At 44.9% G+C, this 15,025-nt stretch overlaps 1 protein-coding gene and 1 long non-coding RNA gene across 3 annotated transcripts in view; one reads left to right on the top strand and one right to left on the bottom strand.

Annotated features, from left to right (window-relative positions):
- LOC124222937 (uncharacterized) lies at nucleotides 1–5,565 on the top strand. The gene is made up of 4 exons (XR_006884151.2): nucleotides 1–3,195; nucleotides 3,838–3,979; nucleotides 4,040–4,618; nucleotides 5,060–5,565. It is a non-coding gene; the product is annotated as an uncharacterized lncRNA (long non-coding RNA).
- The window catches only part of LOC124222927 (irregular chiasm C-roughest protein), a 23,472-nt gene continuing 13,813 nt past the window's right edge, over nucleotides 5,367–15,025 (bottom strand). Inside the window, exons 2-12 of one of the 2 annotated variants that reach the window (XM_046634440.2) lie at nucleotides 13,576–13,703; nucleotides 11,502–11,685; nucleotides 10,634–10,769; nucleotides 10,226–10,434; nucleotides 9,091–9,369; nucleotides 8,893–9,001; nucleotides 8,651–8,837; nucleotides 8,433–8,571; nucleotides 8,109–8,299; nucleotides 7,777–7,913; nucleotides 5,817–7,688 (exon numbers count right to left, since the gene is read on the bottom strand). In XM_046634440.2, the coding sequence (XP_046490396.1) occupies nucleotides 7,355–7,688; nucleotides 7,777–7,913; nucleotides 8,109–8,299; nucleotides 8,433–8,571; nucleotides 8,651–8,837; nucleotides 8,893–9,001; nucleotides 9,091–9,369; nucleotides 10,226–10,434; nucleotides 10,634–10,769; nucleotides 11,502–11,685; nucleotides 13,576–13,703 (2,033 nt within the window). In that variant the 3' untranslated portion in view covers nucleotides 5,817–7,354. Of the gene's footprint in view, nucleotides 7,689–7,776; nucleotides 7,914–8,108; nucleotides 8,300–8,432; nucleotides 8,572–8,650; nucleotides 8,838–8,892; nucleotides 9,002–9,090; nucleotides 9,370–10,225; nucleotides 10,435–10,633; nucleotides 10,770–11,501; nucleotides 11,686–13,575; nucleotides 13,704–15,025 lie in introns of both variants that reach the window. The other variant, XM_046634441.2, reaches the window with a different exon arrangement.

The raw sequence follows: 15,025 nt of genomic DNA on the forward strand, positions 1-15,025 counted from the left end.
TATATATATACGTATAAATATATTAGCTTCTTCCTAATACAGTGCCGTTGACGCTATTTTTTACTGCAAAATAATAGATTAGGCTTATAACGTAGTACTTCTGGCCCAGCATAACGTTGCGTTCGCACAACACGGTGGCGCCAGGCAAGTTGGTCAGCCCTTTAATTTCAGAATAACAATCTGAAATGTAATTCTGGCTGCTGCTTAAATGCCCTGACAAATATTCCCGATAGTTTGGTTTTTTTTTTTCTCTACTCTGAACATAACATAATGTTAGTTTTGTCAGTCGTAGGTTATACATTGGATTGAAAGAAAAGAGGATAAAGAATGTAGTTAAATTATTGTCAGCTCGCAAGAATATGAAACGTTATCGAATTTCTTTTATTGTTGGTTAGTTTCGTTTTGATAGATATTTTCTGATTTCGTTGAAAAAGACGCATCGCATCGTCATGGTCATATATAAATATTGCGCTTTATGCAGCGGCAACTCAGCATAAAAGGTTAATGAAATAATAATAATAATAATAATAATAACAACAACAACAACAATAATAATAATAATATAAATAGTAATGTGTAATTAAAAATCTTATATTATTAACACACATACATATTATCGATAATTATGTAAGATAAAACAGCTATACACTATTTATAACGTATATAAGCGTGAGAAAACAGAGAGAAATGGAGCGTGAGCATAGAAGGGGGACAAATCCAGAGCAAGAGAGTGAGCTAGAGGTAGAATAGACGTGCATGGTGTGTAGGCTCTAGGCTGACAATGAGGTAGAGATGCGGCGTCTGATGATGAAGAAAAAATGAAAATAAAAAAAATTTAGCAAAAGTAAAAAATGACAGAAAAGGAAAAAAATACGACAACAAAACGAACGTTATAATATGTACATCAAAAATGATAAAAGTACACAGTATAAATATCATGAGGCGATATGAAGAGTCGAATTTGAAATATAAAAAACAGAATGTACAGTAGCGCAGTCTGATAGTAGTGAAGGCATGCTGCGAACAGGGCGCAGTTTTATTATTGATATATTCATAGTAATAGCAGTATGTCATATTATACATATTGAACAAACAATTATCTACACATAAGGAGAGGGGCAGAAGGGTGGAAATGACTATTACCTTCCCCATTCGTCATACTTTACCTTATTTTTTTCTCTTTCTTTTCATCTCTTTTTTCCCCCTTAATTCTTTCTCTTTATTCTCTCTCTCTCTCTCTCTCTCTCTCACTCTCTCTCTCTCTCTGTTCTATAAAATTCTCTCATTTCCATTTTGTTGAAAACTGCATCGCAACGCACGAATACATGAAAAAATAAAAGAAAAATATATGTATATAATCAAACACACAATATCAGGATGAATTATTAAAAACTATATCGTTAATCCCGCGCTCTGAGGCATTAACGAAGAATGGAAATTTCTTAAAGATTTGTCATCGCGCGCGGACGCGTAACAACGACGGTGATGATAATAATTCGTTTCTATTCTTCCAGTCCTCCTCCTCCCTGTCTCCCGCATCGTCCCCGAAAAAATTGGCGAAGCAGAATTCCACATTCGTTCGTTATATTCCGTGACACGCTTAATAATTTTTCTTTCGCTTTCTTAAAAGGTGCTCGTTTCGATCCGAATCTTCGGTGTTTATATTATAGGGAGGTGAAAAAGTATGGAGAAAGGGTTGGGAGGGTTTGGGGTAGGGGGAGGAGGTGTGGTATGAGGTGGTAAACACGAGGAAGAGAACAGTTTTTTGAAAAGTTGAAAAAAACGTCACACTTATAGCCAGCAGACTGCTGTTCATAGTGCCCTGTTATAGGGGGTTCCCCGGGCGGAAGGGCGAAGACGCGTCTCCTGCAGCGATTCGTTTCTAAACGTAATTTTCATTCATCGATCAGGTGCCTGTTTTACGCGACACTTAATTCGTAAGATTGTAATATTTTCAAATGCAGGCGGGAAATCGGGATGACCTTCTCACTTCATCATTATTATATTACAACAACATTGGAATATAGGAATATAGGTAGGTGACGATGTATAATAGGTACATACCTATCGCAAGTTGATTAACCAGGCACCTTCTAAAGATTTGAAAGCTGTTTTCGCCCTCCGTCCACCGGACCCTAATCTATTTTTCAGAATACGCTATTTGTGATTAATACAATATATCTATATACATATATTAATATACATATACGTACACATTATATGTATATAGATATATATGAATAATATTTAAACAAATAATTAATAATAATAATAAAAATGAATATAAAACCACAAAAATACCTAGTACTGTATTGTTTATTATGAACATTATTCTATTGATTATTATTTATCACGTTAATAATATTAATAATAATAATAATAATGACAGTAATAATAATAATACTTATAGTAACATAAATAATAATAATTACCGCATTGAATACCATCATTATATATATATATAAAATATATTATATATATATATATTTAGTATTATTAGAGAGTGAGGCTGCTACAATTACAATAATAATGAATTCCGTACGTTATGTACATTAGTAATGATTCATTTGACATCATATACATATTATGTGTATATATATGTATATATTACATATATATATATATATATGTAATATACATATATATTTATTTTATTCAGTACACCTATATATATTATACTTATATATAATATAAATATAATAGGTATAATAAAACGTCGAACCGACTGCGTATAACTTATACATGTAATAGCGAAGCCTCTAACTCAAGAATTTTACATGTATTTTTCTTTCACAATTCCTTGCTAATTATCCTTGGAACGTTATTCATTGTAAAGTTATCACAGTTACTTTTTCTATGACAATTGGTTCTTGTTTGTTTTTTTTTTTTCTTTTTTCTTCTATCTTCATAAAACAAATTGTACTAATACGTTGTTTTGTATATCATAGTAGGCATATAGATTGTACCATGAAATTATTAAGTAAAAATAAATTTGATTAGGTAATACTTAACTATTATATGTCGTCAACCTACGACGTCAAATCCGTCTGATCTGCATCCTGGATCACCCCTCATGGAACGCACAGGGACTACAGGAGAAAGATTTTCATACACGATATATGTACAAAGTATATTTCATCGCCCACGAAGATGTGAGAGAAAAAAAACTGAAACACTGCCAAATCTCACAATCAGGTACACGGATGCAATTTTATTATCCCCGCATACCAACCAACCCTTGACAATCGATAATATTCGCGGTGCGCCTAACGCCAGGCAATTCGATTTACAATACCTGTTGGTGGCTAGAAATTTTTCACTAGCTGCAACAGGTGATGCGTGGTTGGTTGCCGTCGTTCAGGCGCAGTTCTGCATTTTTTTTTCTTCAACGTTTATATGTGTGTACTTACATAATGCATCGTTGTTAAATTTTATAGACATCTTACAACTGCTTGTTGGCTCGTTCGCCACGGCGATGAGAATCAACGTCGTGTTCGACGGAATTATCATAACCGACCGCGAATCAATTGAGTGTGAAAACTTTTTCACCGACCGCTGACTTCGCTTTCGCGTCAGCGAAATCTTCGATGGTCCATTTTTTTTTTTTTATCGACTCAGTCCGTGGCAAGGTTACTGCTTTTTCCAACTTAGGTATTCCTGTTCGAAATTTTCATTCCTTTCCCGCGGTTCAGATTAACAATAGTATATAGCGAAATTTCACAGCGAACTGTACAGATCTAACTCCAACTATGTACTTCAGTCATTTTAGATATTGTATATATTTTTAGCTTTTAATTCATTCGATCAATAATTGAAGAAGGTTGTTGTCTTTCTCAGATTCCACCCCATGATCCGTATATGGAGAAAATACGACCTACACAGGAGCATGAATTCATCCAGTTTGTTCATTACCAGCATAAATCACCATCGGGTAATTCGCCCCCGTTCTCTCGACCCAGAGTTACAGGAAGCTTACAAGGTAATTGAGGTAATCTTCCAGGCAATCCACTCGCCCCAACAATGAGGCAATTTGTTTCAGAGGAAGAGTGCGCCAGGCGGTGGGTTGAAGTATACACATGTACACCTGCATGAAAAGGCCTCGCTTGAACGTAACACGTTATATTTAATCGTATAACAGTGATGAATCGATGCAGGCTGAGAAGCTTTGAGGCGCCGAGCTGTTTTTCGCTCCGCATAATTCAGAGAAAAGCTGCCGAGTACAAAAAGCAGTTCGTATAAAGAATACGAAGCGACGTATCGCAGCTGCTAACCCTGAAATTCCGGACGCGTCATTCTTTACTGCGGTGAATTGCAAATCGGTCCTGAATCACCGTGCGACGATGAAAAAGAAAGAAAGAAAAAATGAAAAATCAAACCACCGTCCATTCCGCTTTCGGCTGTAAAAATCGGCAAGGCCGTCAGGGACACGTCCAGGAACACGCAGTTTTTTTTTACGACGGAAATTTACCGCCGTCGAAAATCTGCCGCGTAGCATCGAGGCCGTGAGATGGCAAAGTCGAAATTAGGGTGGAGAGCGTTCTGGAACCCGGAGTCGCAGGAAGTACACCGAAACTTGCGGAAATTTTTCACCAACGGTTTTGCCTCCACTGCGCCGATCGTAAGTTCCCTCTATGTATCCTGTATATCCTTGTACAACTGATAGTACGATCGTGTTTCCGTTCTGTACGTGTACGCGATATTTTACATACACAGGGATGGATATTTATTTCTTTTACCTCGAGTAACGCGCGGCTCAAACCCGTCGGGTATACTTATACCGCAGGCAACTTGTAACATATGCAACGGGTCGATATGTAGGTACATACCTGTGCCCACGACGCGTGAGTTAGATTGTGAAAGCTGGCGTGTCCTGAACACGTTTTTTATTGTTTTTATTTCATTTTATTCCGGTCATTTTTTTTTTTTCCATCGTTAAAAAGCTACACACCTTTTGACTCAAAGCCTGCTTTTGAACGCCTTTTCTAATACACACAGAGCCCTTATTTTCAATTCAAACAATGTGAAGCATTGGTAATGTTTTTTCTTTCCCCCCTCACAGTTGTATTGCAGGTTCGAAAATTGGACAAGGATGCGGGATCGTGATACGAGGGGTTGAAGTTTTGCGACGGAAATTAAACGCGACGATAGCAACATCGCCTGAGGATACCTCGGATCGTCACGAATCCTTTGGGATAAAGGAGGAGGGTGCAGACGAGGCGAGGATCCTTTTTCGGGGGCTGCGCCAGCAGCCCGAGGGCTTACATGCGGGTTCAGATACGACGGAGACGAGGCTTTCGCACCGCCGGATGAAACCACGACGCGTGAGGGACGCGTGAATCTTCTCGGAATCCAAACCCAGCCTCCGGTAGATCGTGCGGCAGATATAGTTTTTGACGGAGAAGAGAAATCTGTGCGGAGAGAGAAGTGCGTGGGCAGGAAATCCGTGCTTTCGAACGATGCCTGCGGATGCGGATCATCCCCCAACGATTTGCTGCGGGCTTGGATTCCACCTGTGGCAGCTAGGGTGGAATTCCCGCTGCGGAATCGACTCGGAAACAGGCGGTCACACGTAAGTGTTTGAACAGGAGATAAATTCATCGGTATAAGATTGATTTTCATCTCTGCTTATTTATTTCATTCCGTTTCTCGTTCTTGACATTTTTTTTTTTTTTTTCATCTGAATATTTTCACGCGAACTCACGAGGCAAGCCAGCATGATCGTGCTTGTGGCTGAAAATACGTTACTTAAATACGTCAAGTTACGATTTAACTTTATTTATTTATTTTTGTTTTGGACGTAGAAAGCTACTCGTCTCGAATCAGGTGAGAAAAACGAGTGATCCGTTATCGATTGATGGGAAATTGATAATCTGTTATGTATTCTGCGGAAATTTCAAACCCTACCTTGTTTTATCAAGCGATCAAGGGACGGTGATGTTTATTTTAATAGGAATAAATAAATAATGTCAAGGTGGGAGATACGCTCAACGAGCAGATGGGATAGACAATTACAGGCATGGGTATGCTTTGACGGGATAGATGTTACGTTTTAGGATGTGCAGATATAATTTATTTCGTAATTTATTCTTAATCATTTCAATCTCACCATGCAATTCAACTGACAATAAACGTTCTCTCCGATTGCCAATATCGACAATACGGCAATGATAATCATAAATCTCTTATACCGAATACAATAGAAGACAAGAGATACATGGTAGAACATAATATCCAAGGAACGCGAGTCCAGCACCGCGTCCTGGGCTGTGGTTTTATCCATTAGCCTACAGGTACCGGTTGAAATACTGCGAGGTAAAGGATTCACTGAATCAATAATACCAACTCTTTACCTTTTCACCCACAGCCAAGTTTCATCACGTATTTACATTGCCACTCATGCTCGGAATGAATCGTCATTATACTTAGCTACGCGAATGATGTATGATCAAAAAGTTGTCACTTACGCAGTCGATTCAAACCTCGTGCCTCATTCATTAGTCAGTGCAAATTTTTTTCCCAGCACACAGGCGTGATGTCACTGTTCGTCTGTTGCAGCGTGACGCGCGTTATTCATAGATGGAAAAGTATAGTTTGCGTAATATGAGGAGAGATTAATATATTTTCAAGAAAACGTGATGTTATAGTCTGGAAGATCGAGGAATCTTTAATCTCGCTTATAACGTATACCGACGTGTTCCGCGTATTCTATACCAGCACTTGCCCCTGCATAAATACATTCCGTATATATTATACACGTATACCGACGTATCTACGTACGTAGAAATGGTGGAAAATACGCGTGTCGATTCAAACTGGATCCGTCTTCTTTGCGACTTGACTCGTGTCACGTTTTCGTCCGACGGTATTGTAGCCAAAATAAAACGATGCATTAAAATGACAAAAAAAAAAGAAGAGATGAGAAATCATAAAAAAGAAAAAAGAAAAAAAAAATGAAATAAAAAGGACGAAGACCCCCGCGTCCCATCCAGGCACCGAGCCGTAAAAGAAGCAACGTTTTCATTTCGACAGCGTTGTAGCTGCTGCTTCCACCCTCACTCACTCACCCCCGCGATATCCTATCTCGCTATCTTTATACGGCCGTTGGATGACACGGGAGAAAAGATTCTCTCGGGCGCGAAAGCAAAAAGGAGTCAGGTAGATACGCAAATATAATACCCAGGATTAAAACGACCGCAAAAGGCGCTCGGTCGCAAGTCTAGTGCGTAACCCACCCCTGCACTCTGCCTCGCAGTACGCGATAGTGATCATCGACCGCGGTGAGACGACCGACTGACTTACTGACTGACTCACTGACTGACTGACTGACGTGACGTCTCATCAGAGTTGGAAAAATTTACCAAAGACTGGTCGTCGAGTCGTTGGTCGAAGTGTCCGGGTGCCTGGTCTGCAACTCGCACTGCGGACCGTGAAGGGGCTGTTTGACGTGATGTTGACGGTGGTGATGTCGCTGGTGCCGCTGTGGCTGCAGGGGCTGAGGCTGGGGATGAGGCTGCGGCTGGGGCTCGTGGTCGTAGCACTGCTGATAGTGGAGAGAAGACACGGGCTTCAGAGTGTGGGCCTGTAATTGTTTCTGGTGCGCGTACCGTTGCGTCGTGCGTTCCATAGTTTCTATGCCGAGCCTGGTGTCCTCGACCTCCCGGGCGCACTCCGACTGCTGCGGCTTCCCGCTGCAATCAGTCAATCAATCAATCAATCGAAACCGCGAATCGGGCCAATTCGACCGGGTCGCTCGCTCGTCTCGAATCTGGAACGTACCTGCAATGAACCTGCTGAAGTGCCGGCACCGTGTTCCGGGCAAAGCAGCAGTGCTCGGTTCGGAGGAAACACACGAAGCCCATTATCAGTATGGAGAGAACGGTGAAACCGGCAACGGCACCGATCACCAGAGGGATCTAGGCGGATTAACGAGGAAATAAATTCACCGAATAAAGTGTTACAATTTAGGGTGGTCCTTAAAAAACCGGGGCATTGTTGAGATAAGAAGTTGAAAAATTTGGGGGATTGTTTTTGAAATATATGGAGCCGGTCGCAATTAAAGAGTTACCTTTCTACGGACCACCCTGGTATTACATTACAGGGGTTCAAACCTGTCCCGGCTCGTTCACCCTGAGCATCAGGGTCCGGCGATCGCTGCCTCGGTCGTTCTCGACGGTGACGTTGTACAAGCGCTGATCCTCCTTGGCTGTGCTGGTTAGCTCGAGGATGGCGGCGTAGCAGTCCTCGGCGAAGGCGAGGGGCTCGAGGTCGAGGGCGCGGTATCGGGACTCAAGGACCTCGCCTGAAACGAGAGGTAATTCCCGCTGATTCGCAAAGCGACGTACCCCTGTCGAGTGATCGTCTGTACAGTCCGTGAGGGTTCGTTTATTGGGGGTGGGGCTGACATACTGTCCTGACTGACAACGGGTTCTAACCAGCGTGAAGGCGGATTCTTCCCCATTCCCAGGCGACCAGCCGCGGCCGCGGATCCGAGCACAGCCTTATCTCGAGTCGCGCCGGTCCTCCTTCCGTCGCTGAGACGATCGAGGTCTCGGAACGAGCCGGTCTCACCACCTGCGAACACCACGGAAGTCAGAGAAGGCCGACTCGACGGAGCATCCGCACCCCGGATGCGCCGCGAATCCAAGCTTACCCTTGGCGCGCCGACGACCTGGAGGGAGACCGGGTCGCTCCTCGCTTCCCGGGTGTTGCCGTTTATCACGTTCAACGCCAGGCAGATGTACTGTCCCTGCTGATCGTAGGTTACGTTGTTCAGGAAGAACCGCTGCCCCTGCCCACGGACCTGCGGCTCTCGGCCGTCCGGAAACACCTGCAACCACCTGAACCCAAGGGTCTCGGTTATAGACGTCGATCGACTTCGGGGGTGGAACTGACCTGTATTCGGGCGGCGGCATCGCGTCCGCGTAACACTCGAAGGATGCTCCGGTGTAGAGAAGCGCCGTCGTCAGACGCTCGGGACCCACCGATGTGATCTTCGGCGGATCTGAACGAGAGACGTGCACGGAAATTGGAGATTGAGCCGCAGACTCCTGTATAGGCAAGATATCGCTGGCTACAGAGACGGAAACTCACAGTTTATGGATATCTGGAGGGACAGAGGGCTGCTCTCCCCAACCGAGTTCGCCGCCTCGCAGAAGTATCGCCCCGCGTGGCTCCGCTGAATCGGGGAGAGGATCAGGGTCTCGTCCCTGCTGACCACCTCGGTAGCTCCCCCGAGTCCCGTCGACCGCTTCCAGAGGATCGAGGCGGGCGGATTCGCGTTGGCGACGCATCGAACGGCCAGCCGGTCCCTGTCTTCCTCCAGGTGGACGCCGCCTCCCGGTGCTCCGACCAAACGGGTTTCCGGGGCGTCTGCGGAATTGGCCGCAAAATATGCCGGAATGGGTTTGAAATCTGGGAAGGCGTCTCGAGCAGAAATTTAGCGCCGAAATTTTACCCTACCGAGGTTCACGTGAACCTACTTTAAAGATTTAAGGACAAATCCTACGTCGGATCTCCGACTCTGAAAAATTAAAGTACCGAACCCTACTTTGACCCACTTAGTAGACGATTGAACCTATTTTCACGCTATTGAATCTTCAGCTCCTCCGTTGGACCTGTTACTCCTCATATATACATGGATATATTATTACAGCGACATTCAAGCGTTGACAATGAATAACCCTAGGGCTATTTCGATATAACTTTCATAAGTTTCGGTAACATTTGAAAATCAAGTATCGCATTTCAAGTGTATTTATTCAACATTCTCACGAATACAGAAATGACTGTATATTTATATTTATATTATATTTTTACCGATTGAATGTACAGAAAATACGATTAAACGCGTGTGTAAACCGATCCCTATTTATGGGGATTTTAATTTGATTTCACACGTTTCAATCGTATTTTTTGTATTTCTACCACAATCGATCAGAATCGACGGACCTTTATCAGCGGGTTAGGATTTTGAGCGTTGAAGGAGGGTTTCAAACGAGCAGGTTTAACCCTGCCTCTGGGGGATGAAACGAGGCTCCAAACATACCCTACTGTGAGCCTGAACTCGGTAAATCGATAAATTTCGGACATTTTTAGCGTGAAACTAGGGTCTGACATTGAATCGAAATAAAACCTACTCTGCTATCTTGAAGCCCTACGCGGGGGGTCCGTTGAAGCAGGCGCTAAATTTCGACCGGGGATGTCACCCTGGGGCGACGCGACTTACAGCGTACGTCGAACCGCACCTCCGTCGCTAGGGTTGAACTCGGGTTGGCGTAGGCCGCGTGCTGCGCGACGCACCGTATCGGCTCACCGTAACGCGACCTCTCCGCCAAAACATCGACGACGCTGCGCGCCATCCACGTCCGAGGATTCTCCTTCTCCGTAGAGTTCACCTGCGGCCGCAGCGGCCGGATTTCCGTTTCGCCGAGGTACCTGGGACAGGAAGGGTGCGGAGCACCGTTCATTGCCTTCGTTGATTCGACGCGTTTGTGCGAATTTAATACCGCAACGATTGCACCCGACGACACCAATTCCGATCGAAGATCGGCTGGTTCCGCAATATTTGTCCTCGAGTATCGAATGTATTTGTAAAAAGGGTAAGTGAGAAAGAAAAAAAGAACGTGATACAGACCATCGCAGCAATGCCGGGGGGTTCCCGTATCGGGAGGCACAGCTTAGGTGAGCGACTTCGCCGGCACGCGCCGTCACGTTGCTTCCTGGTAGAATCGTGATTTGTCCGTATTCGATGTCTGGCCGTTTCGGACTCACTGTGTAAATACAGATTTGCGTCGTTAGTCAGGGGTCGAGGGACGCACGACGTTCACCCTTTTCAGTCATAGTGGCAAGTATTCTTACCATCTTTGAAAACATATTTCTTTGCGATTTATTTGCCATTCCTGGGAGTGTACCAAAATTATTGCGATGTAATGTAAGTTGTTATTGTTAGAAACAAATTGATCGAAAGAAATCGTGAAAATTGAAGGCATAATTCATTTCCGAGGAAGTTACCCTTCTACATATATACATGTTTTGCATAAATTATAAGTTCTTGGGATCGCTGATTGCGGATCTGATCTCGGATTGCTAAAATTAAAAATGGCGGATCCAATACGGTGGAGGAAAATTTTAAATTCGATCGAATCCGGAGAAAAAAATCTTTCGAGGGTTTTTTGGGGTCGCTAATTGGGAATATGAAATTAGATTTTGAAAATTCAGTACGACGAATCCAATCAGCATTCGATCGAATTTCAAATTTTCGTCCGCCATATTGTATCCGCCATCTTGAATTTGTGAAATATGATTTTAGATTCGTGTTCATATAATACTATCTCGTTGTAAAAGTTGACTCGGCACAATAATGTCTGACTCAAAAGGTTCGTCCGCAGCGTTGCGTCGTCGCGGCCGAGGACTGACCGCGATAACGCGTTCCGTGTGAGTAATACGTGTATTATAATGGAACACGCATCTCATTCCCGATAGCAAGGACACGTAATGCATACCTCGTACTACGAGTCGCGCCGGGTCTGAGGTAAGCGCATCCTGTGCGGCAAAGTCGCTGAGCGTAACCTGGCACTGCCATATCCCGTCGTCGAAAGTTAAATCCGCGGAGCGAACCCAGAGGGAACAATCCCCCGCGTCGGGGGCGGCCGCCCACTCGTACTTCTTCATCAGCATTCCGATCAGCTGTGTGGAAAATATTCACCTCGTACGTCGTTGTGCGTGCACAGTTTAGGGTGGTCCTCGAAAAGCTCATTTTTGAGTTTCGACCAACGCGCTCCCCAAATCGGTTCCACATCATTCGAAAATAACTCCTTAATTTTTTCAGATTGTTATCTCCACTCTGACTCGTACCCCAAACGGAGTTTAATTTCCCCGTTAAACACTTTCAGGGACACACCAAATCTACTTAACGGGTTTTCACGAAATTTGGTACAGGGGGGTTTTCGTGGGTCGCTGATTATGAAGGTGAACTCGATTTGGGGGGCACGCCGGTCGATATTTAAAAAGGACCTTTTTAAGAACCTCCCTAATGCACATACGCAGACGATCTACCGCAGTAGACTGTACGATTAAACCTGCAGTCGGGTATTATTACATAGGTATACCTATTCGGAGGGAATTTTTGAGAAGCTGAAAACGGGGCGAAAAATAGAGGTCTTTTCGCAAGTTGCGGGCTTCGCCCACCCTCCGTCGGCTCTGTTTAACCCCTGGCTCGTCTCAATCCGGCCCGTGTCGACGAGCCCTCCTCGAGGCGCTCGCCTCTGGAGAGGAGGGCACGACCAGTAATCAGCGTAATGCACCCGCGGCCGACACACGTCGAGCGCTAAGCGAGGCGGAGGCAGAAAAGCAAACCGCGCTTATACTCCGCAGGCTATACGCGTACGTCTGTATTATGCCTACGCGGCGTTTTTTCTTCTTTTTTTTTTTCGCTTTGTATTCATTTTATTCTTATTGGCATGGGTATGGGTGCAGGTTGTAAATCGTGTACGCGTGCAATATATATGCGGATGTAATGATTATTTACGGAAAAGCTTACGCGGGCATCGTTCTTCACATCTGCGCACGAAAGAAAGAATTTTCGAATAAATAGAGAAAAACAAAAAAATGTTAAAAAAAAAAGAAAACTCCGGTAGTCAGCGACGCCCGTCCGGGAGTTGAGCTGTGGAAGAGTATTTACACACCCGCGGTGCGACTCGATGCGGGTGAAATTCTAATCGAACGACGGCTCGGCCCATCCAACCGTGGCGAGAGTTCTTTTTCTTCTTTCTTCTTTCTTTCGTTCACGACCTCGCAGCGCGCGCCTTGATATTCCTCACTTTTTGCTTTACTTGATCTTTGGGCTCCGCGATCGCGGGCCAAGGATGAGGGGCCGAGGGGGGAAGGAAAGGACAGGAGAAGACGAGGGGCCTGAGAGCGCGAGGGTGATTTTACGTCGACGAAGTCCGCGGTTGGGGTTGGCTTTAATCTGAGCACCACGCAGCCACCGCGTTACCATTGCTTTTTTACTTTTCTCTCCCGTTTCTTTTTTTTTCTTTTCTTTTTTTTTTAAAGACCCTCGTTGGATTGAAATTTATGTAGCACGACGTCAGCGTCGGCTTGAAAAAGAGAGAAGGTGGCTAGAGGCGAGAGGTGGAAGGCGAAAACCCGCAGGGGTACGATAATTGTATTTTTCAGATATAAAAGCTCCCGCTAAGAGAATCGCTCTAGATTTTCCCCCACCCCGGCTTACCTAACAACACAGCAGACTTGAAATACAGTCGCTCCCCGGAAAATTATCCGTGTTAAGAATCTGGTCTGCGGTTACATCTAGGTACCAGATACCGAATATGGGTGGCAATAAGAGCAACAAGTTTACGCGACGTTTACATCGGGCATGTGCACACATGTGCGTAATTCCAAGTGCATATACGGTAGGTACATAGAGCGATTCTGATTCTAACGATCAAAGGAATCCCCGTCTCATGTTCGTCCTTTCGTTTTTCATACACCTACGTGTAACGTAGGTACACGCAAGCATTGCACGGAGAAAGGAAACGAGCTTCCAAGGTGTTTAATTGGCTCTGGCATACGAACCTTGTTGTCTTTCTGCCATATGCATTGTCCCCGCTTGTCGCGCACCCGGCACGAGAGCTTCGCGTCCTGGCCTGGGTTGACCTCCGTATATCCCGGCGTCTCCTCGAACTTTTGAATCCCGAGGCACCCTGCAACAATCACGTACGTACGCTTCAGCACACTCTTACGTACCCTATAAGGCGTATCATCACGCACGTACACAGGTAGTGTGAAACAACTCTACAGGGGTTAACGAGTGCGTAGGCACGCAGCAACACGGCGACGAGGACGAGGACGAGGACGATAACGCGATGTAGGGGCGCTCGGGGAGGCGAGACGAAACGAGCGAGCAAAGATTTTCCATTTAACTACGATTTCCCCGGCGAAAGATCCTCCCTCTCAACCCTCCGCCACTTTTTGCTGCACCTAGGCTTCTGAGCGATCGAGTTTGGCCGGCGTCGAAATATGGATGTGTTGATACAGCGTGTACGTACGTAAGTACATGGTGCCCTACACGTTGGTTTGTGTAATCCTATATCCTCGCCGTGGGACCACCAATACGAGTATACGCTGAGAGGATTTTACCAAATTTTCTCACACGAATGTAGACGCGCCTGTACGCGGGACCGTGAGAAATTGGTTTTGTTCTCATTTGGACGGCTCGTCGCTGTAGCTAGATACACGTCTTATATGATACTGTGAGAATTCCCCGAGTCCCTTGCGAGAGTGAGGAAAATTGTTTCGCAGGTTCCGATTTTTCGGCATAGATACCATTTTTTCCCCCTATGCTCGACGCTCACTACGGAGATCTTCGAATCAAACTCGCATCGATAGGTGTTTATTTAATTCATTGCCTATTATGTATAATTAACATAGTATGGAAGTCACATGGAACGGATACAGAAAATTCAGAAAGAAGCAGCTTCTTACTTATGTAACTACGGAAAGAATAAAACCCCACGATATTCCGTACGTACGGTTCCAGATTTACGTGTACTTTGCATAGAAACACAGAGAATTTTCCATCTTCCCGTAAAACCCATATGCGCATCTATCTATCCGTGACACACGTGGGCTTCACATGTGCAGCGTATACCGCATCAGAGCAGGAGGCGGAAGATGTACGGTGTATGTTTGAATCCATACATAATATACGCCCACACGTTTTCGCACACGTACGTATAAAGTGTGTATGGGGAAAGGGGGGGGGGGGGGGGGGGGGGGGGGGCGGAGGGGAAACGACGCCGACGACCATCACACGTACAAATAATGCAGAGGCAAAGCCACGTACGTTTTGCGTTTGACAAACGGGCTTCACCGGGTTAAATTTCTCCCTTTGTGCCACCTTTCCTCCCCCTCCCCCAGCCTAGGCTCGGCTCGGCTCGGCCCGGCTTCGGGTCTCCGGTCCAGCCGAGCCCGACCTCGCGACACGTCCGAAAACGTACCTACAACACGTGGATTAATCCGTTTG

This window comes from Neodiprion pinetum, chromosome 7 (genome assembly GCF_021155775.2).
Source record: "Neodiprion pinetum isolate iyNeoPine1 chromosome 7, iyNeoPine1.2, whole genome shotgun sequence".
Taxonomy (NCBI): Eukaryota; Metazoa; Arthropoda; class Insecta; order Hymenoptera; family Diprionidae; genus Neodiprion; species Neodiprion pinetum.